A 24,225-nucleotide genomic window follows, 5' to 3' on the forward strand; every position below is an offset into this window, starting at 1 on the left:
CATCAGCTAGGCACACAAAAGTTAAGCCCTCACCCAGCCCCAGATCACGAAAATTGGAGATGCTACGGGTCTCAGAAAATGCCGCAATTTTTTTTTGTTATCAAAGTTTGGATTTTTTTTCACCACTTAAAGGGAACCTGTCACCCCGTTTTTTGAGATTGAGATATAAATACTGTTAAATAGGGCCTGCGCTGTGTGTTACTATAGTGTATGTAGTGTACCCCGATTCCCCACCTATGCTGAGAAATAACTTACCAAAGTCGCCGTTTTCGCCTGTCAATCAGGCTGGTCAGGTCGGGAGGGCGTGTTCACAGCGCTGGTTCTTCCTCAGCTTTACGTTGGTGGCATAGTGGTGTCCGCATGTTGAGGTGACTAATCCACTGTGGGCACGTGAACAAGCAGCGCGCGATCTGCGCTGTCATCCCTTTCGTCGGTGGGGGCGGCCATCTTCCTGGGGCCGCGCGTGCGCAGATCGAGTGCTCTGCTGCACGGGGCTTCAGGAAAGTGGCCGCGGGATGCCGCGCGTGCGCATTAGAGATCGCGGCGGCCATTTTCCCAAAGCCGAGTTTGCATCTCGGCTTTGGGAAAATGGCCGCCGCGATCTCTAATGAGCACGCGCGGCATCCCGCGGCCATTTTCCTGAAGCCCCGTGCAGCAGAGCACTCGATCTGCGCACGCGCGGCCCCAGGAAGATGGCCGCCCCCACCGACGAAAGGGATGACAGCGCAGATCGCGCGCTGCTTGTTCACGTGCCCACAGTGGATTAGTCACCTCAACATGCGGACACCACTACGCCACCAACGTAAAGCTGAGGAAGAACCAGCGCTGTGAACACGCCCTCCCGACCTGACCAGCCTGATTGAGAGGCGAAAACGGCGACTTTGGTAAGTTATTTCTCAGCATAGGTGGGGAATCGGGGTACACTACATACACTATAGTAACACACAGCGCAGGCCCTATTTAACAGTATTTATATCTCAATCTCAAAAAACGGGGTGACAGGTTCCCTTTAACTAAAAAGTTTTAGCATTTGATGAACATGGTAAAAAAAATCCAAAAAACTGTTGTGGAATTGCACTTTTTTTGCAATTTCACCTCACTTGGAATTTTTTTCCTGTTTTCGAGTACACGATATGGGAAAACCAATGGTGGTGTTCAAAAGTACAACTCATCCCGCAAAAAACAAGCCCTCACATGGCCATATTGATGGAAAAATAAAAAAAGTTATAGCTCTGGGAAGAAGGGGAGCGAAAAATGAAGACGCAAAAACGAAAAAGGGCTGCGGCGTGAAGGGGTTAAATCATAAATGATACACATCATCAAAACAGATGTTGACATAGGACGAAAATCTTGTGTAAAACAAAATCCCCTTAAGGCTATTGAGATTTAAATGTTTCAAATTTTCTGCACCATTTCGACACCTAGTATGTAAATTAGGTCACCTGTAATTTTTTAATTGCTTTTTTAACATCGTTTTTTGTCTTTTGTTGTTACGTCATCTTTTAAATGAGGCCGCTTTGTTTTTTATGCATCCTCATATTTCACTTTACAAATCTTTGATATAGTCATCTGCAGATTACACGCATTTTTTATGTGGTTCTGCAGCGAAAACACGCTATGGAAGTGCGTTTTTTTACGTGCTGATTTTCTGCATTTAATGCAAGTCTATGGGAAAAATCCAAGCGTAAAACTCGGCGTACTCGCCGGAGTAATTAACATGTTGCAGATTTGAAACACGCACAGCAGGTCAGTTTACACTGAAAAAGAAATCACAGTGGTCAGATTTCTAAAAACCCCATCCACTTTGCTGGAACTGTAAGACGCTGCGTTTTTTAATCAATGAAAATACACAGCATCAAAGATTCATCATGGGCACAGTCCCTAAACCTACTAACCCATATATAGAGTTTATCAGCCCGTATAAAGCTCCAGATGTGACTCCACATCTCAAAAGGTAGAATCCTTTTTATCCGAGTTTCCTCAAAGGAATCTGAGGAGGCTTTCTGATGTGTGCTCCCCCACCATCCCCATCATTGCCCTCTCCCCATCAGCCCCATCATTGCCCTCTCCCCCTACACACACACACACCATTTACTTCTCTGCACATTTCCCTGTAGCGCGCCACACGAACGCACGCACACACACCCCTCTCACCTCTCCTCACGCTCTGCCACAGCATCTCCATCACCTTCCTCTGACACAGCCGGCCACTGAATGATGACGTCATCCAGCGGCGTGCCTGTATGAGAGGAAGTGCGGGCAGGAAGACAGATCGCTGCAGCTCCGCTATTTTCTCTTGTAGGCAGCGGAGCTGCAGGGATTTCTCCCTGCCTGCCGCAGCCACCCTGCAGGGGCCCCCCTCCACCTCCGCACATGTTGGGAGCCGGCGCTCTGCAGCTTCTCTGTGTCGGCTGTCAGCTTGACAGTCGGCACAGAGAACAGCTGACTCCCAGACCGGGGGAGGCAGAATGCAGCCGCCGGGGGAGACACTGCGGACCGCCACATTAGGCGGCCCGACTGCACCCCCCTGCCGGCTGCGCCCGGGGCACATGCCCCGGCTGCCCCCCCCTTGATACGCCACTGGTGTGAACTACAGTGGTGGAGACCCACATTACAAAGGATGACCTCAGGAGGCTATTAAAGTTCTTCCTTCAGGTAAAATAGATGGTCTGGTTTAGTTTTAGATTTGTACAAGATTAATTGTGATATATTTAACCTGTCCATGACATGGTGATTTTCCATTTTTTCATTTTCATTTATTCCTGCCCTTCTTACAAGAGCCATAACTTCTTTATTTTTACATCAATATAGCCGTATGAGGGTATGTGCACACGTCCGGATTTTTTCCTGACAAAATCCTGAGAAGTCTGCCAGAAATCCGCGTGCTTTTTTCGCGCGGAATTTTTGCGGATTTTTCCGGAATATCCATTTTGATAGGAAATCCGCAGAAAATCCGCAAAAAGATAGAGCATGTCCGGATTTTTTGCGGTATGCGTTTTTTTTTGCGGAAAAAAACGCTAACATATGCACAAAAAATGCGGAATGCATTCTAAATGATAGGATGCATAATGTTAGCGTTTTTTTAGCGGATTTATAGCGTTTTTATGGCGAAATTCCGCAAAAAAACGCTAAAAATCCGGACGTGTGCACATATTCTGAGGGTTTGTTTTTTGCAGGACAGGTTGTACTTTTGAATGATATAATAAATAATAAAAAAACACCCAGAATAGAGTCCGTTATGTGAAATAAAAACACACACCGCTTTACAAATTTATTTAAAAATAACAAAACAGTTATACTGACTTTACGCTCATTCAATTGAAGCTATCGTTGCTTGTGAAAAAAAACAAAAAACTGAAAATAAAAAAAAAATACTAACTTAACGCCCATTCCATTGAAGCCCTGGTCTCTTGTGAAAGAACAAAAATAAAAACAATATCCCTTACCTGTCCAACATACTGATAAATTTCTTATGGTATACTGAGCTCAGCACTGCGAGACTTTTCCTCTCGTTGCTAGCGGTGATCTCACTATGGTCACTGAATTTCATCCGCCCAGCTCACACTGAAGTGGGCTGGGAATGCAGCTTCAGTGACCTGTGGTAACCTCAATGATGTCACTGCTAGTCACCGACGCTGCACTCGCAGAAGCATGAACACCAATGCAGGAGATATGTGAAGTCATAAAATCATTTTTGTAAAATATAACAGTGTGGGGAGGTGAATTGGTTGGGAATAGTTTACCTAAGACATTAACAGAGAATTAAGTTTGTAAGGGGCCAGTTTCACACATCAGTGTCTCCGGTACGTGTGGTGACAGTTTCCTCACGTACCGGAGATACTGACTCACGTAGACACATTAAAATAAATGTGTCTCTGCACATGTCAGGGTGTTTTCACAGACCGTGTGTCCGTTTGCAAAACACGGAGACATGTCAGTGTTCGTGGGAGCGCACGGATCACACGGACCCATTAAAGTCAATGGGTCCGTGTAAACACGTACCGCACACTGATGCTGTCCGTGTGCCGCCTGAGGACCACACGGAACAGCGCTACAGTAAGTGCTGTCCCCTGTGTGTGGTGCTGAAGCCGCCATTCATCCCTTCTGTCCTGCTCGGCTGAAAGCAGCGCTCGCAGGAGAGAAGCGATGAAAGATCAAGTTTTTTTTTGTTTAAATTAAATTTTGGGCTTACTGTAGCGCTGTCTCTCCTGCACGGTCCGTGTGGTCCTCAGGAGGCACACGGCTGCCGCACTTGTGCCACGTGAGCACACGGATAACTCCGGTACCGTTTTCTCCGGTTCCGGAATTATCTGGACGTGCGAGACTGGCCTGACACTGTTTCCTTTCACACTTTGGTCGACCACAGGCATTGTTCAATTACACACCTTGGTAGGTCAAGGTTTTCTTTGTTAACATCACTAATTTAATTAAACTGTACTAATCATATTAAAATTTTATGACAGTCTACCGATCCTAAACTGCCATGAACATCAAGACATTATGGTTTAACCTTGGAAAAAAAAATCACAAAAATTAAATGAGTTTCACATACTGCCGTTTCAATAAAAACACAGCAAAACCAAATATGTGTTTTTTTGTGGCATTTTTACACTTACCCATTGCCTTCTATGGGTAAAAAAAATGCTGAAACTGACAAGCTGCATTTTGCAGAAACCAGAAAGTATTGCACAAAATACTGAGAAGAAAAGCATGCTGTGTGCATGAGAAAACGCATACACAACTGAAAAAAAGGCACTATGCGAACATAGCCTTACATAGTGATTCCACCCCGTGCACACAACACTGAACAAGGGTTTGAGAGACCCCTCTAAGATCATCTCAGAACAAAATGTTTTCTAGTCTGCAGTCTCTATGCAAGACTCTTCCATGGTAATGCACCACTCCAGCTTTTTTTTTTTTTTAATTTCAGCGCCGGAGAGGTGCTATTAATCTAACTTCTCTGCTCCTAGTATTATATTCACCAGCCGCTGCCTTCAGCTGTTCCTTGCACTGCTCTGTTCTCTATCTGTCATCTTGTGACCGCACAAGTCATAGGTAACGATCACAAGCGCTTAAAGGGAACCTGTTACCCCGAAAATCGCGGGTGAGGTAAGCCCACCGGCATCAGGGGCTTATCTGCAGCATTCTGTAATGCTGTAGATAAGCCCCCGATGTTACCTGAAAAAGGAGAAAAAGGGGCACTGCACTGGGTTGCTCTGTATCTTGGAGGGACGGACACCTATAGGTAACACTATAATCACCTTTATTTTACTATTTTTTCCATTGCCACCTACGTATCTATTACTATTTCCATCAGGTTATACACTGTCCGTGTGACTTTCTTTCAACATACCACGGCATAGCGTGCACTTTTGTGCACCTAGGTTTATCTATACTGCCATATTGTGCACGTTCACATATTCAGTTATATTGTGCAACCTGACCTCATGTAGTCATATCCAGGTGTATTGTGCACTTTTTTCCTGGACATATCTATATCGTGTGGTGCACCCGTATGTACCATAGGTTGTTCTAGACCATTACATTTTATTTTTTCACTATATATATCACTAGATGGCAGCCCGATTCTAAAGAATCGGGAGTCTAGAATCCATATATACTTTATTTATTCATATGTAAGAATAATACAATTAATAAATAATAGTAAGAAAGAACAAAAATAATAGGCAGTATATGGAGAAAACACCAAACAAAAGTTCAAAATTGGTGTGAAAATGTCACTGAACCACTTCACAACTAAATATATATAGTTTTGGTAAATGGTATTATCATTTTTTTGACGCAGTAGAAAGTTGCTGTGAGGTAAAAATTCAAAAATCACACCAAAATGGCGGGCGGAGTGTGTCACAGTACGGCACGTTTCTGATTGGTCGCTCGCAGCAGGCGGCAACCAATCAGACACTGGACACTGTTGACGTCACTTATCTCCGCACATTAGCTCCGCACATTATCTCCGGACATTAGCTCCGCACATTATCTCCGGACATTATCTCCGCACATTATCTCCGGACATTATCTCCGGACATTAGCTCCGGACATTATCTCCGGACATTATCTCCGCACATTAGCTCCGGACATTATCTCCGGACATTAGCTCCGCACATTAGCTCCGGACATTATCTCCGGACATTAGCTCCGGACATTATCTCCGGACATTAGCTCCGCACATTAGCTCCGGACATTAGCTCCGGACATTATCTCCGCACATTAGCTCCGGACATTATCTCCGGACATTAGCTCCGCACATTAGCTCCGGACATTATCTCCGGACATTAGCTCCGGACATTATCTCCGGACATTAGCTCCGCACATTAGCTCCGGACATTATCTCCGGACATTAGCTCCGGACATTATCTCCGGACATTAGCTCCGGACATTATCTCCGGACATTATCTCCGCACATTAGCTCCGGACATTATCTCCGGACATTAGCTCCGCACATTAGCTCCGGACATTATCTCCGGACATTAGCTCCGGACATTATCTCCGGACATTAGCTCCGCACATTAGCTCCGGACATTAGCTCCGGACATTAGCTCCGGACAAAGCCACGGAAGTTGGTACAAATTGCAGGAAGTAGTATTCTAGGCAATTATATATTACATTCTTATCCTATATCAGGCCCAATATATTTTTTACACACTCATTTTATTGCACTTATTTATCTTCCATAACATATATATATATATATATATATTATTTTTTTATATTGCTATACACTTGGTATTTTTTTTACGTTTTTTTTCATATATTGGCACCACAATTGTGTGAGGTATTTATTATTATTTTTTCTTTATTATTTATTTTTTATAATTGTTTTCGGTTTAATGCACTTTTTTATATGGCTGCACATACTCCAATATTAGTTTTGGTCTAGACTTTGGTAGATATCGGTATAACCTTATGGTATAATGAGACAGTGTATGTGGTATACCCATTGATCTGTTATTTTTGGTTGTTGTCCGTCCATATATATTTTATTATTATTATTTTTTCTATATAATTTTTCTCCAAGTACAGGCACATTGTTAGTGCCATTGCCATATATTTAAATATTATATGGCAATGATTATTGCCATATTATTATTTTTGTGATTATTTTTTGTTGTTAAACCTGTAAAAAACAAAAGAAAAGCGCGGTACCGAGTGTGCGCGGTAAGTGTGCGCGGTAAGTGTGCGCGGTAAGTGTGCGGCTTTCTCCCTCGCTCCTGTCACTGTAGTACAGCACGCCGCTCCTCCCATCGCGCCGCCATTCTGCGCCGCTCGCCCCGCCCTCCCCGGCTCTGCCTTATGAACCGCGAGAGGACGACGACGCCATTTTGTGAAGCGGTTGGACGAAGACAAAAGCGACGAGAGGAGCGACCGTGCGAACAGAGCCAGACGGCGGAGAGGGAGATATAGGCCTCGGCAGCGGTCGGCTGACAACTATCTATCTGCAAATCATTAGTCGGTGACTGAAAGCAGCAGCCATGAGCGCCGTGCAAGGGACTAACTTCAAGAGAGTAAGTGTGTGTGTGTGTGAGCCGCCGTGTACGTATCGTGTATCTGTCCGGAGCAGTGGTGACGGCATGTGTGTGGGCCAGTCATTCCGGTGTACAAGGCGTCTGAGGTGAGGAACTCCTGCTGGCGGCATTGTCCGTGGTACAAGATGGCTCCTGCCGGCTCCAGTCCGGCTCCCGGGCGCTGCGGGCTCCTGGCGCCTCCAGTCCGGCTCCTGTGCGCTGCGGGCTCCTGGCGCCTCCAGTCCGGCTCCTGTGCGCTGCGGGCTCCTGGCGCCTCCAGTCCGGCTCCTGTGCGCTGCGGGCTCCTGGCGCCTCCAGTCCGGCTCCTGTGCGCTGCGGGCTCCTGGCGCCTCCAGTCCGTCTCCTGGCGCCTCCAGTCCGTCTCCTGGCGCCTCCAGTCCGGCTCCTGTGCGCTGCGGTCTCCTGGCGCCTCCAGTCCGGCTCCTGTGCGCTGCGGGCTCCTGGCGCCTCCAGTCCGGCTCCTGTGCGCTGCGGGCTCCTGGCGCCTCCAGTCCGGCTCCTGGGCGCTGCGGGCTCCTGGCGCCTCCAGTCCGGCTCCTGTGCGCTGCGGTCTCCTGCCGCCTCCAGTCCGGCTCCTGTGCGCTGCGGTCTCCTGCCGCCTCCAGTCCGGCTCCTGGGCGCTGCGGGCTCCTGGCGCCTCCAGTCCGGCTCCTGGGCGCTGCGGTCTCCTGCCGGCTCCAGTCCGGCTCCTGGGCGCTGCGGGCTCCTGGCGCCTCCAGTCCGGCTCCTGGGCGCTGCGGGCTCCTGGCGCCTCCAGTCCGGCTCCTGGGCGCTGCGGGCTCCTGGCGCCTCCAGTCCGGCTCCTGTGCGCTGCAGGCTCCTGGCGCCTCCAGTCCGGCTCCTGTGCGCTGCGGGCTCCTGGCGCCTCCAGTCCGGCTCCTGTGCGCTGCGGTCTCCTGGCGCCTCCAGTCCGGCTCCCGGGCGCTGCGGTCTCCTGGCGCCTCCAGTCCGGCTCCCGGGCGCTGCGGTCTCCTGGCGCCTCCAGTCCGGCTCCTGGGTTCTCCGGGCTCCTGGCGCCTCCAGTCCGGCTCCTGGGTTCTCCGGGCTCCTGGCGCCTCCAGTCCGGCTCCTGGGTTCTCCGGGCTCCTGGTGGCTCCAGTCCGGCTCCTGGGCACTGCGGGCTCCTGGCGCCTCCAGTCCGGCTCCTGGGTTCTCCGGGCTCCTGGCGCCTCCAGTCCGGCTCCCGGGCGCTGCGGTCTCCTGGCGCCTCCAGTCCGGCTCCCGGGCGCTGCGGTCTCCTGGCGCCTCCAGTCCGGCTCCCGGGCGCTGCGGTCTCCTGGCGCCTCCAGTCCGGCTCCCGGGCGCTGCGGTCTCCTGGCGCCTCCAGTCCGGCTCCCGGGCGCTGCGGTCTCCTGGCGCCTCCAGTCCGGCTCCCGGGCGCTGCGGTCTCCTGGCGCCTCCAGTCCGGCTCCCGGGCGCTGCGGTCTCCTGGCGCCTCCAGTCCGGCTCCCGGGCGCTGCGGTCTCCTGGCGCCTCCAGTCCGGCTCCCGGGCGCTGCGGTCTCCTGGCGCCTCCAGTCCGGCTCCCGGGCGCTGCGGTCTCCTGGCGCCTCCAGTCCGGCTCCCGGGCGCTGCGGTCTCCTGGCGCCTCCAGTCCGGCTCCCGGGCGCTGCGGTCTCCTGGCGCCTCCAGTCCGGCTCCCGGGCGCTGCGGTCTCCTGGCGCCTCCAGTCCGGCTCCCGGGCGCTCCGGGCTCCTGGCGCCTCCAGTCCGGCTCCCGTGCGCTGCGGGCTCCTGCGGTCTCCTGCCGCCTCCAGTCCGGCTCCTGGGTTCTCCGGGCTCCTGCCGGCTCCAGTCCGGCTCCCGGGCGCTGCGGTCTCCTGGCGCCTCCAGTCCGGCTCCCGGGCGCTGCGGTCTCCTGGCGCCTCCAGTCCGGCTCCCGGGCGCTGCGGTCTCCTGGCGCCTCCAGTCCGGCTCCCGGGCGCTGCGGGCTCCTGGCGCCTCCAGTCCGGCTCCCGTGCGCTGCGGTCTCCTGGCGCCTCCAGTCCGGCTCCCGTGCGCTGCGGTCTCCTGGCGCCTCCAGTCCGGCTCCCGGGCGCTGCGGTCTCCTGGCGCCTCCAGTCCGGCTCCCGGGCGCTGCGGTCTCCTGGCGCCTCCAGTCCGGCTCCCGGGCGCTGCGGTCTCCTGGCGCCTCCAGTCCGGCTCCCGGGCGCTGCGGTCTCCTGGCGCCTCCAGTCCGGCTCCCGGGCGCTGCGGTCTCCTGGCGCCTCCAGTCCGGCTCCCGGGCGCTGCGGTCTCCTGGCGCCTCCAGTCCGGCTCCCGGGCGCTCCGGGCTCCTGGCGCCTCCAGTCCGGCTCCCGTGCGCTGCGGGCTCCTGCGGTCTCCTGCCGCCTCCAGTCCGGCTCCTGGGTTCTCCGGGCTCCTGCCGGCTCCAGTCCGGCTCCCGGGCGCTGCGGTCTCCTGGCGCCTCCAGTCCGGCTCCCGGGCGCTGCGGTCTCCTGGCGCCTCCAGTCCGGCTCCCGGGCGCTGCGGGCTCCTGGCGCCTCCAGTCCGGCTCCCGGGCGCTGCGGGCTCCTGGCGCCTCCAGTCCGGCTCCCGTGCGCTGCGGGCTCCTGGCGCCTCCAGTCCGGCTCCCGTGCGCTGCGGGCTCCTGGCGCCTCCAGTCCGGCTCCCGTGCGCTGCGGGCTCCTGGCGCCTCCAGTCCGGCTCCCGGGCGCTGCGGGCTCCTGGCGCCTCCAGTCCGGCTCCCGGGCGCTGCGGGCTCCTGGCGCCTCCAGTCCGGCTCCTGCGGTCTCCTGCCGCCTCCAGTCCGGCTCCTGGGTTCTCCTGGCGCCTCCAGTCCGGCTCCTGGGCGCTGCGGTCTCCTGGCGCCTCCAGTCCGGCTCCTGGGCGCTGCGGTCTCCTGGCGCCTCCAGTCCGGCTCCTGGGCGCTGCGGTCTCCTGGCGCCTCCAGTCCGGCTCCTGGGCGCTGCGGTCTCCTGGCGCCTCCAGTCCGGCTCCTGGGCGCTGCGGTCTCCTGCCGGCTCCTGTGCGCTGCGGTCTCCTGCCGCCTCCAGTCCGGCTCCTGGGCGCTGCGGTCTCCTGCACACTGGTCAGTGGTGACTATGGAGGGTACTGTAGGTACAGCAGTCTGGTGCTCCCTTTTGCTTTCTCTGCAGCTCTTATATGGGGGTGGGGGAGTGTATTTGGTTCTGTTAGTGATACGTGTAGATCTCCCCCGATCGTGCTGAGACCTGTGAGACGTTCTGTGGCTCCATCCTGGAGGCGACACCAGTGTGAACCCTGAGCTGCGGAGTCGCTGGTGTCTGCATCGGGCTCTGTCATGTGTCTGGTACCTGTGTTATAAGCGCAGGCTGCACCACAACTGCTCACAATTTGTTTTTGTTTTTTTTTTTCTTTTGACTGTATAGACACTTTGCCTGATATAAGGCTCTTGTTTCCGCCACACGTGTTGTCCTTTATTTTATTTCCCCCCCCCCCCCCCCCCCCCGATGACTGCAGTCTATAAAGTTTATGGCAAAGTGTTCGTATTGGTGGTGATGGGTGATTTTGGGGTCCTAGATTAGGTTGTTGCTGGTAACTGACGTCTTCAGATCAGTTGTGTGGAGCATTGCTAGCTATTTTGGGGTGCTCGGTCTTTCCGCTTCCTGTTTTATCAATCTTGTGTTTCATTGTTTGAATCGAGGGGGTTTATGCCGTTAAAGTATTGTGATGTGATAAGAGGGGACATAACTATTCATCTGCACTGGGAAAGCATTGCTGACCAATGGTTGTACACAAACAATCAAATGTATGTAACTAGTGAGTTGTCAAAAACACTACTTTTCCCCCCTTTTAGAGATTTTGCTTCTAGACGCCGCTGATTTCTAATTGTTTAGGCACCAGTTTAATAGGAACACTTGGTGCGACAATGTGCCGCTTTGTGGATTCTCATAGAAGGATCCTTACATTGACCTATAGTGACAGTTGCAAGTCTTTTCTAAATGTATTGGATTTTGGCGCTGGTCGCTCTCACGTCTTACACCTGGCCTAGACTCCAGTGCGACATGTTGGTCATCTGGCCGTTTTATTTACAGCAAAATCGCAGCTGAAAATTAATCATGTGATGGTAATTCACAGACCAATTGCACAGATGTTTTTGGTCGCCGACTTGTCTGAGAAGTGCTGTTGTGTGAAGCACAGTAGCTCCAGACCTAAAGAAGCAGTCCACTACTTGGACAACTTATTCTCATATCCCTCGCTGGGCTCCCATCTAATATATAAAGCTGTGTGTGTGTGTGTGTGTGTGTGTCTGGGATTGGCATCTGGGGAAAAAGTGAAAGGAAAAGTGTTGGAGGCAAATTGACAGCTGCCAGATGTGAACAAGGGGGACTTAAAGAGTGAGAGCGATGGCGCCAGAGTATATACCGTACAGTTGCTAAGGTGGGGCCCCGACATGGGATACTCACCACACACGGGGATATGAACACACACACAAAATGCGCCACACACTACCACGTGCTTGAACACATATGCCACCCTCAGCACACATTTCACCACACATACACCAACCTCGCTACATAAGTCGCCGCTCAAAACTCCCCACATGCAAAACTCGCCACACGTGCAAAACTCACCTCATGGAAATCTCGCCACACGCAAAACTTGCACACGCGAAAAAATTGCCACATGCACAAAAGTTGCAACACATGCAAAATTTGCCTCACACAACGTGCACATACTCAAAACGCACCACACATAAAACTCGCCACGCGCAAAACTTGCTGCACACTACTTGCTACACTAACCTGTCACATGCAACTCGACACAAAAAGTTGCTACACGCATGTCGCCACACAACTCATCTCACAAAAGTCGCTACATGCATGTCGCCACATGAAACTCAACACACACAACTTGACACATGAAACTCGCCCTAAAACACACACAAGTCTGGTATTATCCTTCAAAAATAAAAATCTGATTAATAAGCAGACAAACTACAAGAGCAACAAATGTACCATATAGGAAATACGGCAGCTGTCAGTCACATGGCCTGTCTATTATGTGTATGTGAGCGCTAATATATACTGCCAGGGGGGAGGGCTTCCTGTTGGCTGGGGATTTAGCAGGCTGCCAATTTAGCTTACAAATACTGAGGTAAAAATACTGACCAAATAATGTGTGAACGTGGTCTAATACAGGAGGAGATGACATACAGGTATATACTATATAAAAGAGGAGATGACACACAGGTATATACTATATACAGGAAGAGATGACATACAGCAGGTATATACTATTTACAGGGGAGATGACATACAGGTGTATCTATAATATAACGCTGGGAGCGTCACTCTGTCCAAAGCCTCTATAGACTGCGCAAGCACCGGCGCAGTCTGGCACCCACAGAGTGACTCTCCCAGGAGATCGTGGTATGCGTAAACACTGAACGCACACCGCGATCTCCACCGGAGAGGCAGGGACCGTGGACGCGCCAGGAGGGTAAGTATATTCACCTGTCCCCCGTTCCAGCGCTGCGTGCGTCTCCGTGTCCCGGTCCTCTGCTGTGACGTTCACAGTTCAGAGGGCGCGATGACGCGCTTAATGCATGCCGCCCTCTGACTGAACAGTCACAGCTAGAGGAGCCGGAAGATGGCGGCGCGCAGCGCTGGAACGGGGGACAGGTGAATATAGCAAGTGCTGGGGGGCCTGAGCTAGCGGCGATACCGGCACCTGACCACCGCAGCGCGCTGGTGTCCCCGCCTGCTCAGGCCCCCCAGCACTCGGCGCCCAGCGACGATAGGTGAGTATGTTAATATATATATATATATTTTTTCGCTGCAGCATACGGGGCGTCTTATGGGGCCATAAACCATAATGGAGCAGTGTACGGGGCATATATTATGGAGCATCTTATGGGGGCCATAAACCATAATGGAGCAGTGTACGGGGCATATATTATGGAGCATCTTATGGGGGCCATAAACCATAATGGAGCAGTGTACGGGGCATATATTATGGGGCATCTTATGGGGGCCATAAACCATAATGGAGCAGTGTACGGGCCATAAACCTTTATGGAGCGTTTTATGGGGGCCATAAACCTTTATGGAGCAGTGTACGGGGGCATACACACTGGAGCGTCTTATGGGGGCCATAAACCTTTATGGAGCATCTTATGGGGGCCATAAACCATAATGGAGCAGTGTACAGGGGGCATACACTATGGAGCATCTTATGGGGGCCATAAACCATAATGGAGCAGTGTACGGGGGCATATACTATGGAGCATCTTATTGGGGCCATAAACCATAATGGAGCAGTGTACGGGGGCATACACACTGGAGCGTCTTATGGGGGCCATAAAACTTTATGGAGCAGTGTACGGGGGCATACACACTGGAGCGTCTTATGGGGGCCATAAACCATAATGGAGCAGTGTACGGGGGGCATACACTATGGAGCATCTTATGGGGGCCATAAACCATAATGGAGCAGTGTACGGGGGCATATACTATGGAGCATCTTATGGGGGCCATCAACCATAATGGAGCAGCGTATGGGGCATATGGATGGGAGAAGCAAATTAAAGAATGGTGGCGCAGGATGGGAGCAGCACATGACAGAACGCGGGTGCAGGATGGAAGCAGCACATGACAGAACGGGCGCAGGATGGGAGCAGCACATGACAAAACAGGGGCGCAGGATGGGTGCAACACATGACAGGATGGGGACGCAGGATGGAGCAGCACATGTCAGAATGGGGGTGCAGGATGGGTGCAGCACATGACAGGATGGGGACGCAGGATGGAGCAGCACATGACAGGATGGGGACGCAGGATGGAGCAGCACATACCAGGATGGAGACCATATACCAACATAAATGCTCGCCACCCGGGCGTAGAACGGGTTCAATAGCTAGTACTATATATAAGGGAGATGACAAACGTGTATATACTGAGGTGAAAATGAGGGGTGTGAGGTGAAAATAGTGGAGTGATGGGAAAATAAGAGAAGTGAGGTGCTATAACTAACCACAGATATTTACTACGCCCAGGCAACGCCGGGCTCTTCAGCTAGTAAAATAATGAAGCTTATACTCCTCCTGTGCTGGGGCCGTTCCCACAGTCCCGGCACTCCCGTCTTATGGGGCTCCCCTGCTGTTGCTGTGACGATGGCGTCACTGTCTCCGCATCTTGTTGAATTGAGCAAGAAGAGGAAGTCCAAGATCAGCTGCAGCCTGGACTACTTCTTCATGTTGATTATCCCATAGGCGGGACAGTAACACCAGTTCTGATTGGGTGCTGGTGTCACAACAACTGCACGGGAAGCAAGTTCTGACATTGCGGGAACGGCACCTGCACGGGAGGAGAGTACAGGCTTTATTTTTATCAGCGCCAAACCTTTTATTAGGAAGGGGTTGTTCTAGTAGTTGACAACCTCTTTAACCCCTTAATCACATGACGTACTATCCCGTCGAGGTGGGGTGGGCCTTAATTCCCACCGACAGGATAGTACGTCATAGCGATCGGCCGCGCTCTCGGGGGGGGAGCGCGGCCGGGTGTCAGCTGACTATCGCATCTGACATCCGGCACTATGTGCCAGGAGCTGTCACGGACCGCTCCCGGCACACCGCGATCAAGCATGATCGCGGTGTGCCGGCGGTACAGGGAAGCATCGCGCAGGGAGGAGGCTCCCTGTGTGCTTCCCTGAGATTATCGGTACACGGTGATGTACTCACCTTGTACCGAGCGTCTTCTCCCTGCAGTCCCCGGATCCAAAATGGCCGCGGGGCTGCATCCGGGTCCTGCAGGGAGTACTTCCGGGTCGACTGCAGGCGCTGGTAAGCCAGGCTAAGCCTGCAGCGATGTGAGTGAGATCGCCGATCTGACAGTGCTATGCAAACTGTCAGATCGGCGATCTGTGATGTCCCCCCCTGGGACAAAGTAAAAAAAAAAAATTCCACATGTGTAAAAAAAAATATTATTCCCATAAATACATTTCTTTAAAAAAAAAAAACATAAAGAATAAAAGTACACATATTTAGTATCGCCGCGACCCAACCTAACAGACGGTCCCACTAGTTAACCCCTTCAGTGAACACCGTAAGAAAAAGAGCCAAAAAACAACGCTTTATAATCATACCGCCAAACAAAAAGTGGAATAACACACGAACAAAAAGACGGATATAAATAACCATGGTACCGCTAAAAACGTCATCTTGTCCCGCTAAAAACGTCATCTTGTCCCACAAAAAATGAGCCGCCACACAGCATCATAATCAAAAAAATAAAAGTTGTAGTCCTCAGAATAAAGCGTTGCCAAAATAATTATTTTTTCTATAAAATAGCTTTTATCGTATAAAAGCGCCAAAACATAAAAAATGATATAAATGAGATGTCGCTGTAATCGTAATGACCCGATGAATAAAACTGCTTTATCAATTTTACCAAATGCGGAACGGTATAAACGCCTCCCCCAAAAGAAATTTATGAATAGCTGTTTTTTGGTCATTCTGCCTCACAAAAATCGGAATAAAAAGTGATCAAAAACTGTCACATGTCTGAAAATGTTACCAATAAAAACGTCAACTCGTCCCGCAAAAAAACAAGACCTCAGATGACTCTGTGGACCAAAATATGGAAAAATTATAGGTCTCAAAATGTGGAGACGCAAAAACTTTTTTGCTATAAAAGTGTCTTTTAGTGTGTGACAGCTGCCAATCATAAAAATCCAATATGAAAAACGTTATAAAAGTAAATCAAACCCCCTTAGTTAGGGAAAAATAATAAAATAAAAAAATGTATTTATTTCCATTTTTGGGTTGGGGCTAGAGTTAGGGTTTTGTGGGAAAAATAAGATTTTTTTTTTTTATTTTCACGGCTCTGTGTTATAAACTGTAGTGAAACACTTGGGGGTTCAAAGTTCTCACAACACATCTAGATAAGTTCCTCGGGAGGTCTAGTTTCCAATATGGGGTCACTTGCGGGGGGGGTTTGTACTGTTTGGGTACATCAGGGGCTCTGCAAATGCAACGTGACGCCTGCAGACCAATCCATCTAAGTCTGTATTCCAAATGGCGCTCCTTCCCTTCCGAGCTCTGCCATGCGCCCAAACAGTGGTTTACCCCCACATATGGGGGGGGTATCAGCGTACTCAGGACAAATTGGGCAACAACTTTGGGGGTCCATTTTCTCCTGTTACCCTTGGTAAAATAAAACAAATTGGAGCTGAAATAAATTGTGTGAAAAAAAGTTAAATCTTCATTTTTATTTAAACATTCCAAAAATTCCTGTAAAACACCTGAAGGGTTAATAAAGTTCTTGAATGTGGTTTTGAGCACCTTGAGGGGTGCAGTTTTTAGAATGGTGTCACACTTGGGTATTTTCTATTATAGAGACCCCTCAAAATGACTTCAAATGAGATGTGGTCCCTAAAAAAAAAAAGGTGTTGTAAAAATGAGAAATTGCTGGTCAACTTTTAACCCTTATAACTCCCTAACAGAAAAAAAAATTTTTTAGCTCCAAAATTGTGCTGATGTAAAGTAGACATGTGGGAAATGTTACTTATTAAGTATTTTGTGACATATCTCTGTGATTTAAGGGCATAAAAATTCAAAGTTGGAAAACTGCGAAATTTTCGCCAAATTTCCATTTTTTTTTCTCAAACGCAAGTTATATCGAATAAATTTTACCACTAACATGAAGTACAATATCTCACGAAAAAACAATGTCAGAATCGCCAAGATCCGTTGAAGCATTCCAGAGTTATAACCTCATAAAGGGACAGTGGTCAGAATTGTAAAAATTGGCCCGGTCATTAACGTGCAAACCACCCTCGGGGCTTAAGGGGTTAAAGGGATCCTGTCACCCCCAAAATCAAAGATGAGCTAAGCCCACCAGCATCAGGGGCTTATCTACAGCATTCTGGAATACTGTAGACAAGCCCCCCCCCCCCCATACCTCCCCTCCCTCCCCCCATGGATTCTGAAAGATAAGAAAAAGAGGTTAGATTATACTGACGTGGGCGGTCCGATCCGATGGGCGTCGCGGTCCGGTCAGGGGCCTCTTATCTTCATAGGATGATGTCCTCTTGTATTCACTCTGCGGATTCGGCGCAGGCGTACTTTGTCTGCCCTGTTGAGGGCAGAGCAAAGTACGGCAGTGCGCAGGCGCTGGGCGTCTCTGACATTTCCTGGCGCCTGTGAACTGCAGTTCTTTGCTCTGCCCTCAACAGGGCAGACAAAGTACGCCGGAGCCGCAGCGTGAAGACAAGAGGACGTCATAGTAAGAACATAGGAGGCCCCGGACCACGACTCCCATCGGTTCGGCCCACAGTGGGACCGCCCCTGGGTGAGTATAATCTAACCTCTTTTTCTCTTCTTTCAGGATACATCCGGGGCTTATCTACAGCATTCCAGAAATGGAATTGTCCTGCCTGCGGAAAGAAACACAGCAAAAATACATGTGAACACATAGAATGCTAATTTTTCAAATATAAGGCTATTAAAGTAATGGCCATGTGACACTTTACCAAATCCACACAGTGCAGCAGACCCTTGACAATCATATTTAAAAAGCAAAATAATGGGTAATAGTAACTTTTTTAGATTCCACAATCCAATGAAAATATGGTACATAAGATATAGTAGTATGTGACTGCAGGGAAAAAGTAAAAAAAAAATATTATGTTGTCAGTCAATGCCAGATCCATAATGCATACTTACATGGTGCACAACACCACTGTTGTGGTAATAGCAGAAATGATGAATATCCCATACAGAACAAAGTATAGTGCCAAGTTTTGCTTAAAGGGAACCTGTCACCCCGTTTTTTCAAGAAGAGCTAAAAAATAGCGTTAAATAGGGGCAGAGCTGGGCTTTACATTAGTGTATTTTGGAGCCTTTATTCCCCACCTATGCTGCCGAAATACCTTTGTAAAGTCGCAGTTTTGGGCTGTCCCTCACGCTGGTCAGGTCATATGGGCGTGGTGACGGCGCTGTTTCTCCCCCAGATCTCCGTTGGTGGCGTAGTGGTGTGCGCATGTCCAAGTGGCGAATCCACTGCGCAGCTTCAAGCCGTTTATCGGTGGGCGTGGCCATCTTTGTGAGGCCGCGCGTGCGCAGATGGTTCTTCTCGGCTTCCCGGGGCTTCAGGAAAATGGCCGCGGGATGCCGTGCCTGCGCAGATGGAGATCGCGGCGGCCATTTTCCTGCAGCCAAGATGCGAACTCGGCTTCAGGAAAATGGCCGTTGAGATCGCCATCTGCGCACGCGCGGCATCCCGTGGCCATTTTCCTGAAGCCGAGAAGATGGCCGCGTCCACCGATAAACGGCTGAATAGCGCAGATCGCCCTATTTTCCTTGAAGCTGCGCAGTGGATTCGCCACTTGGACATGCGCACACCACTACGCCACCAACGGAGATCTGGGGGAGAAACAGCGCTGTCACCACGCCCATATGACCTGACCAGCGTGAGTGACAGCCCAATACGGCGACTTTACAAAGGTATTTGGGCAGCATAGGTGGGGAATAAAGGCTCCAAAATACACTAATGTAAAGCCCAGCTCTGCCCCTATTTAACGCTATTTTTAGCTCTTCTTGAAAAAACGGGGTGACAGGTTCCCTTTAAGTGTCTGATGGGAGATATAGATCCTCTGGTAAAAGAACTCTACCAAAAAGTAAATTATAATTGTGGCACTATATATACACATACGAGTGGATGCAGAGTAATAAATCAGAACCCAAGTGGCCAAAAATTATATTTACTTCTTAGTCACAGTAATTGAATGGCCATGTGTACATATTCATGCCTATGCAAACGTGCAGAGTAACAAATACCAGGTGGCAGAGTATTGTTTGCTTCCTAATAATGTCAGCACCAAAAATAGAATGACCAACAAATTGACACAGTGGCAGACCACCTCATAGAAAGGTGCATATATGAATAAGGTGCTAAATATGGTGGGTTGTAAAGTTTATACACACTCTCAAAGGATATTCAAAGGGTTAAATAACGAATTGCAGGGAACTATTTAACCTTTTTGTCATAACAATATATGTATTTCTCAAGCAATAAATACACATTCATGCGTATGAAGAGTGCAAAGCAACCAACGGATTAAGGTAATCTGTCTCTAGAAATAACACTGTTAACCTGCAGGTTAATAGTATTATGATGCTGTCCGGCGCCTGCACGCAGCCAAATGCAGTGGGGAGAAATAATCTTTATTCTCCCCGCCAGTATTCAGTCATGGGGGCAGTGCTGGTTCAGTCACCGCTCAGAATACATAGCGACAGCTGTAACCCCAACCCTGACTGACAGCCGACCTCAATGTAGAGCCCGTGTCAGGGCCGGGGTGATTAAACCAGCCACGCCTCGATGACTGAATACTGGCTGGGAGAATAAAGTTAATAATCTCCCAGCTGTGTGCAGGTGCCGGGCAGCATAGCTGTTATTTCTGGTGATGCGTTCCCTTTAAATACCAGGTGGGAAAGAAATATTTACTTCCTAATTATGTCACCACAAAAATGTACCAAATAACAAGTTGGGCTTTTTTTTTCATATGCAAAGTTTAAAGGGAATCTGTCACCCCATTTTTTGAATATAAACTGTGGCTACCACCATTAAGGGCTCATCTACAGCATTCTGTAATGCTGTAGATAAGGCCCCTATGTAACCTGAAAGATAAGAAAAACAAATTAGATTATACTCACCCAGGGGCGATCTGGGTCCGATGGGCATCGCAGGTCCGGTGCCTCCCATCTTCATGCGATGACGTCCTCTTCCTTGCTTCTGTCGCGGCTCCTGCGCAGGCGTACTTTATCTGCTCTGTTGAGGACAGAGCAAAGTACTGCAGTGCGCAGGTGCTGGGAAAGGTCAGAGAGGCCCAGCGCCTGCGCACTGCCGTACTTTGCTCAGCCCTCAACAGGGCAAATCAGTACGCCTGCGCAGGAGCCGCGACAGAAGCAAGGAGGATGATGACAACGTATGAAGATGGGAGGCGCCTGACCTGCGACATCCATCGGACCCGGACCGCCCCTGGGTGAGTATAATCTAAAGGTACCTTCACACTGAGCAACTTACCAACGATCACAACCAGCGATACGACCTGGCCGTGATCGTTGGTAAGTCATTGTGTGGTCGCTGGGGAGCTGTCACACAGACGGCTCTCTCCAGCGACCAACGATCAGGGGAACGACTTCGGCATCGTTGAAACTGTCTTCAACGATGCCGAAGTCCCCCTGCAGCATCCGGGTAACCAGGGTAAACATCGGGTTACTAACTGCAGGGCCGCCCTTAGTAACCCGATATTTACCCTGGTTACCATTGTAAAAAAAAACCCACTACATACTCACATTCTGATGTCTGTCACGTCCCCCGCCGTCAGCTTCCCTGCACTGACAGTCAGCGCCGGCAGTAACAGCGGTGACGTCACCGCTGTGCTCTGCTTTACGGCCGGCGCTGACAGTCAGTGCAGGGAAGCTGACGGCGGGGGACGTGACAGACATCAGAATGTGAGTATGTAGTGTTTTTGTTTTTTTTTTTATTTTACTTTTACAATGGTAACCAGGGTAAATATCGGGTTATTAAGCGCGGCCCTGCACTTAGTAACCCGATATTTACCCTGGATACAAGTGAACACATTGCTGGATCGGCGTCACACACGCAGATCCAGCGATGACAGCGGGTGATCAGCGACCAAAAAATGGTCCTGATCATTCCCCAACGACCAACGATCTCCCAGCAGGGGCCTGATCGTTGGTCGCTGTCACACATAACGAGATCGTTAGCGGGATCGTTGCTACGTCACCAAAAGCGTGACGTTGCAACGATATCGTTGTGTGACTTAAGGTACCTTCACACATAACGATATTGTTGACGATAACGTTGCTTTTTGTGACGTAGCAACGATATCGTTAATAAAATCGTTGTGTGACAGCGACCAACGATCAGGCCCCTGCTGGGAGATCGTTGGTCGCTGAAGAAAGTCCAGAACTTTATTTCGTCGCTGGATCTCCCGTGGACATCGCTGGATCGGCGTGTGTGACACCGATCCAGCGATGTCTTCACTGGTAACCAGGGTAAACATCGGGTAACTAAGCGCAGGGCCGCGCTTAGTAACCCGATGTTTACCATCCTAAAAGTAAAAAAAACAAACAGTACATACTTGCCTAACGCTGTCTGTCCCCGGCTCTGTGCTCTGCACTCCTCCTGCACTAGCTGTGAGCGTCGGTCAGCCGGAAAGCAGAGCGGTGACGTCACCGCTCTGCTTTCCGGCCGCTGTGCTCACACAGACAGTACAGGAGGAGTGCAGAGCACAGCGCTGGAGGACAGACAGCGTTAGGTAAGTATGTACTGTTTGTTTTTTTTTACTTTTAGGATGGTAACCAGGGTAAACATCGGGTTACTAAGCGCGGCCCTGCGCTTAGTTACCCGATGTTTACCCTGGTTACCGGCATCGTTGGTCGCTGGAGAGTGGTCTGTGTGACAGCTCTCCAGCGACCAAACAGCGACGCTGCAGCGATCCGGATCGTTGTCGGTATCGCTGCAGCGTCGCTTAATGTGAAGGGGCCTTCAGCCTTAACTTGTTTTACTTATCTTTCATGTTAAGTTGGGGGGAGCGCTTATCTTCCAGGTTACAGAATGCTGTAGATAAGCCCCTAATGGTGGTGGCCACAGCTTATATGCGGAAAAATGAGGTGACAGATTCCCTTTAAGCTGTCTAACGAAAAGGTTTTTTTGCTGTGTTTTTGTCAGGGTAGATTTGTCTACTGTGCATGGAGATAATTATTATATTTTTTTATTTGCTAAACTTTTATCTGATTTCAACTTCATCAGCTTTTGGCACCAAAAACACTGCAAAACCTGATACCTGCATTTTTTTCAGTTTTTTTTTTTTTTGCAATATCCCTTGCATTCAAAGTGTGAAAAACATTGCAAAAACGTTGAAAGAAGGGACATGCTGCATTTTTCAATAACACAATTTTTTGTTAAAACAGGAACAAAAACAAAGGTGTGTGCATGAGATTTCTGAAGTCTTATTGTGGTATTGTGTAACACAGCTAAAATTTGTGTAAAAAAAAAAAACACTGCTTGTGAACATAGCCTAACAAGCTAACTATATTGCCTAGTGGCAAGAAAGGTTAATAAAAACTGCCTAGTTATAGCAACTTGCATATATGGAGAAAGTGCAGACTAATGACATGCTATAACAGTCAGTAGCTCCCTTGACGACGTATCGTTAATCTTCACAAGGGGTGTTTTTTTTTTTTTCTTCTTTTTCTGTGCAGTCACTTATTCATGTATCTTATGTATTTTTATTGGATTGTGGCATCTAATACATTTTTCCCATTATTAAAGTTTCTAAATATGATTGCTAAGGGTCTGTTTTCTCTTTGGATTGTCTTTTTTTGACCCTGTAGTACTCTAGGGCCTTATTAGGTCATGTTTTCAGTGCTAGCCAGAAAATGACTTTAGTGTCCATTGCTCGTCTTTTCTTTTGGTATGTATGAGCTTAAACAAGACGGTTTAACAGTGCAAAAACGGCATTTAAACTTTTTTTTTTCTACCCCCCAATCGCCACTTTCACACACACAAACATTGCTGCTAAATACCGCACTATAAGGATGAGTTCACACAGGGCGTTTATGCTGCTTTTTTTTTCTGCAGGAAAACCTGATCTTCTTGGCAGGAAAGAATCTACGTCAAAAACTCAGGTCTAGGTGCATTTTTTGTTGCATACTTGGTGCGTTTTTTTTTTTTTTTTTTTTTTTTTTTTTTTTTTTTGTCCATGCCAATGTCCTTGGATTTTCAGCAGCAAATAATGATACCTGTGTTTTTGCTGCGTTTTTTTCCCAACACCTATTCAAGTCAATGGGTGAAAAAACGCAGCAAAAACGCTGAAAGTGTCGTGCTCTATGTCCAAAAAACGCAGCAAAGCACAAAACAACAATGTGTGTTGATGAGATTGTAAAAAGCAGCTGAAAATTAGCATAAAAACGCAGCAAAAACTCCGTGTGAACTTGCCTTAAAGCTACCGTACATGCCCACGACCAGGAATAGCAGCGTTTTGGAAGAAGCACAATTGTTTAGTTCTGCTTCTATTTAAATGCTGCATAAAATCACCCACAGTGCGGGTTTACGAGCCTCAGCATGTCCATTTCTGTACTCGTATTGATTGTGGTAAATCTGCATGGTAAGCTAAACACATGCATTTAGTATAACACAGCGTTTTGGACACAGTGAAAAGACGCTGCATCCAAAACACTACTATTCCTGATCGTAGGCACATAGCCAAAGAGTGGCCAATCCTGGAAAATCACATGCAGTTTTAAATTTCATTTTTTAACACTAAAATAAATAAATCAAACCTGCCTCACAAAGTAATGAACCTTAATGAGATTGAGGCCTCATTCAGACGTCCGTTTTATATATACGTGATTGTTACATAACAAGTAGTCATTATAGTCAATGGGGCTGTTTAACATGTCCATGAAAATAATTTTTCCCTCCATATGAGAATATCACTGATGAAAACTGACACTTGCCTAATAAAATGCATGAAAATCTTATCAAAGCACTGATTCAGTTCCCCTGATTTCCTCACATATGAGATGAAATTATCTGTGCTGTAAAGGTACCTTCACACTCAGCAACTTTACAACGAGAACGACAACGATCTGTGACGTTGCAGCGTCCTGGATAGCGATCTCGTTGTGTTTGACACGCAGCAGCGATCTGGATCCCGCTGTGACATCGC

General features: G+C 49.2%; 1 protein-coding gene across 5 annotated transcripts in view; it reads left to right on the top strand.

Annotated features, from left to right (window-relative positions):
* TRA2A (transformer 2 alpha homolog) overlaps positions 1-24,225 on the top strand; it is a 110,572-nt gene that overhangs the window by 52,693 nt on the left and 33,654 nt on the right. For 2 of the 5 annotated variants that reach the window (XM_069729846.1, XM_069729844.1), the window contains exon 1: positions 7,338-7,523. The exons of 2 other annotated variants lie outside the window; for them this stretch is intronic. Coding sequence is in view for 1 of the 3 variants with exons in the window: in XM_069729844.1 (XP_069585945.1) it covers positions 7,491-7,523 (33 nt within the window). In the remaining 2 variants the exon portion in view is untranslated. Of the gene's footprint in view, positions 1-7,337; positions 7,524-24,225 lie in introns of those variants that run through there. One more of the 5 variants, XM_069729845.1, reaches the window with a different exon arrangement.

This window comes from Ranitomeya imitator, chromosome 6, assembly GCF_032444005.1.
Source record: "Ranitomeya imitator isolate aRanImi1 chromosome 6, aRanImi1.pri, whole genome shotgun sequence".
In the NCBI taxonomy this organism is placed as follows: domain Eukaryota; kingdom Metazoa; phylum Chordata; class Amphibia; order Anura; family Dendrobatidae; genus Ranitomeya; species Ranitomeya imitator.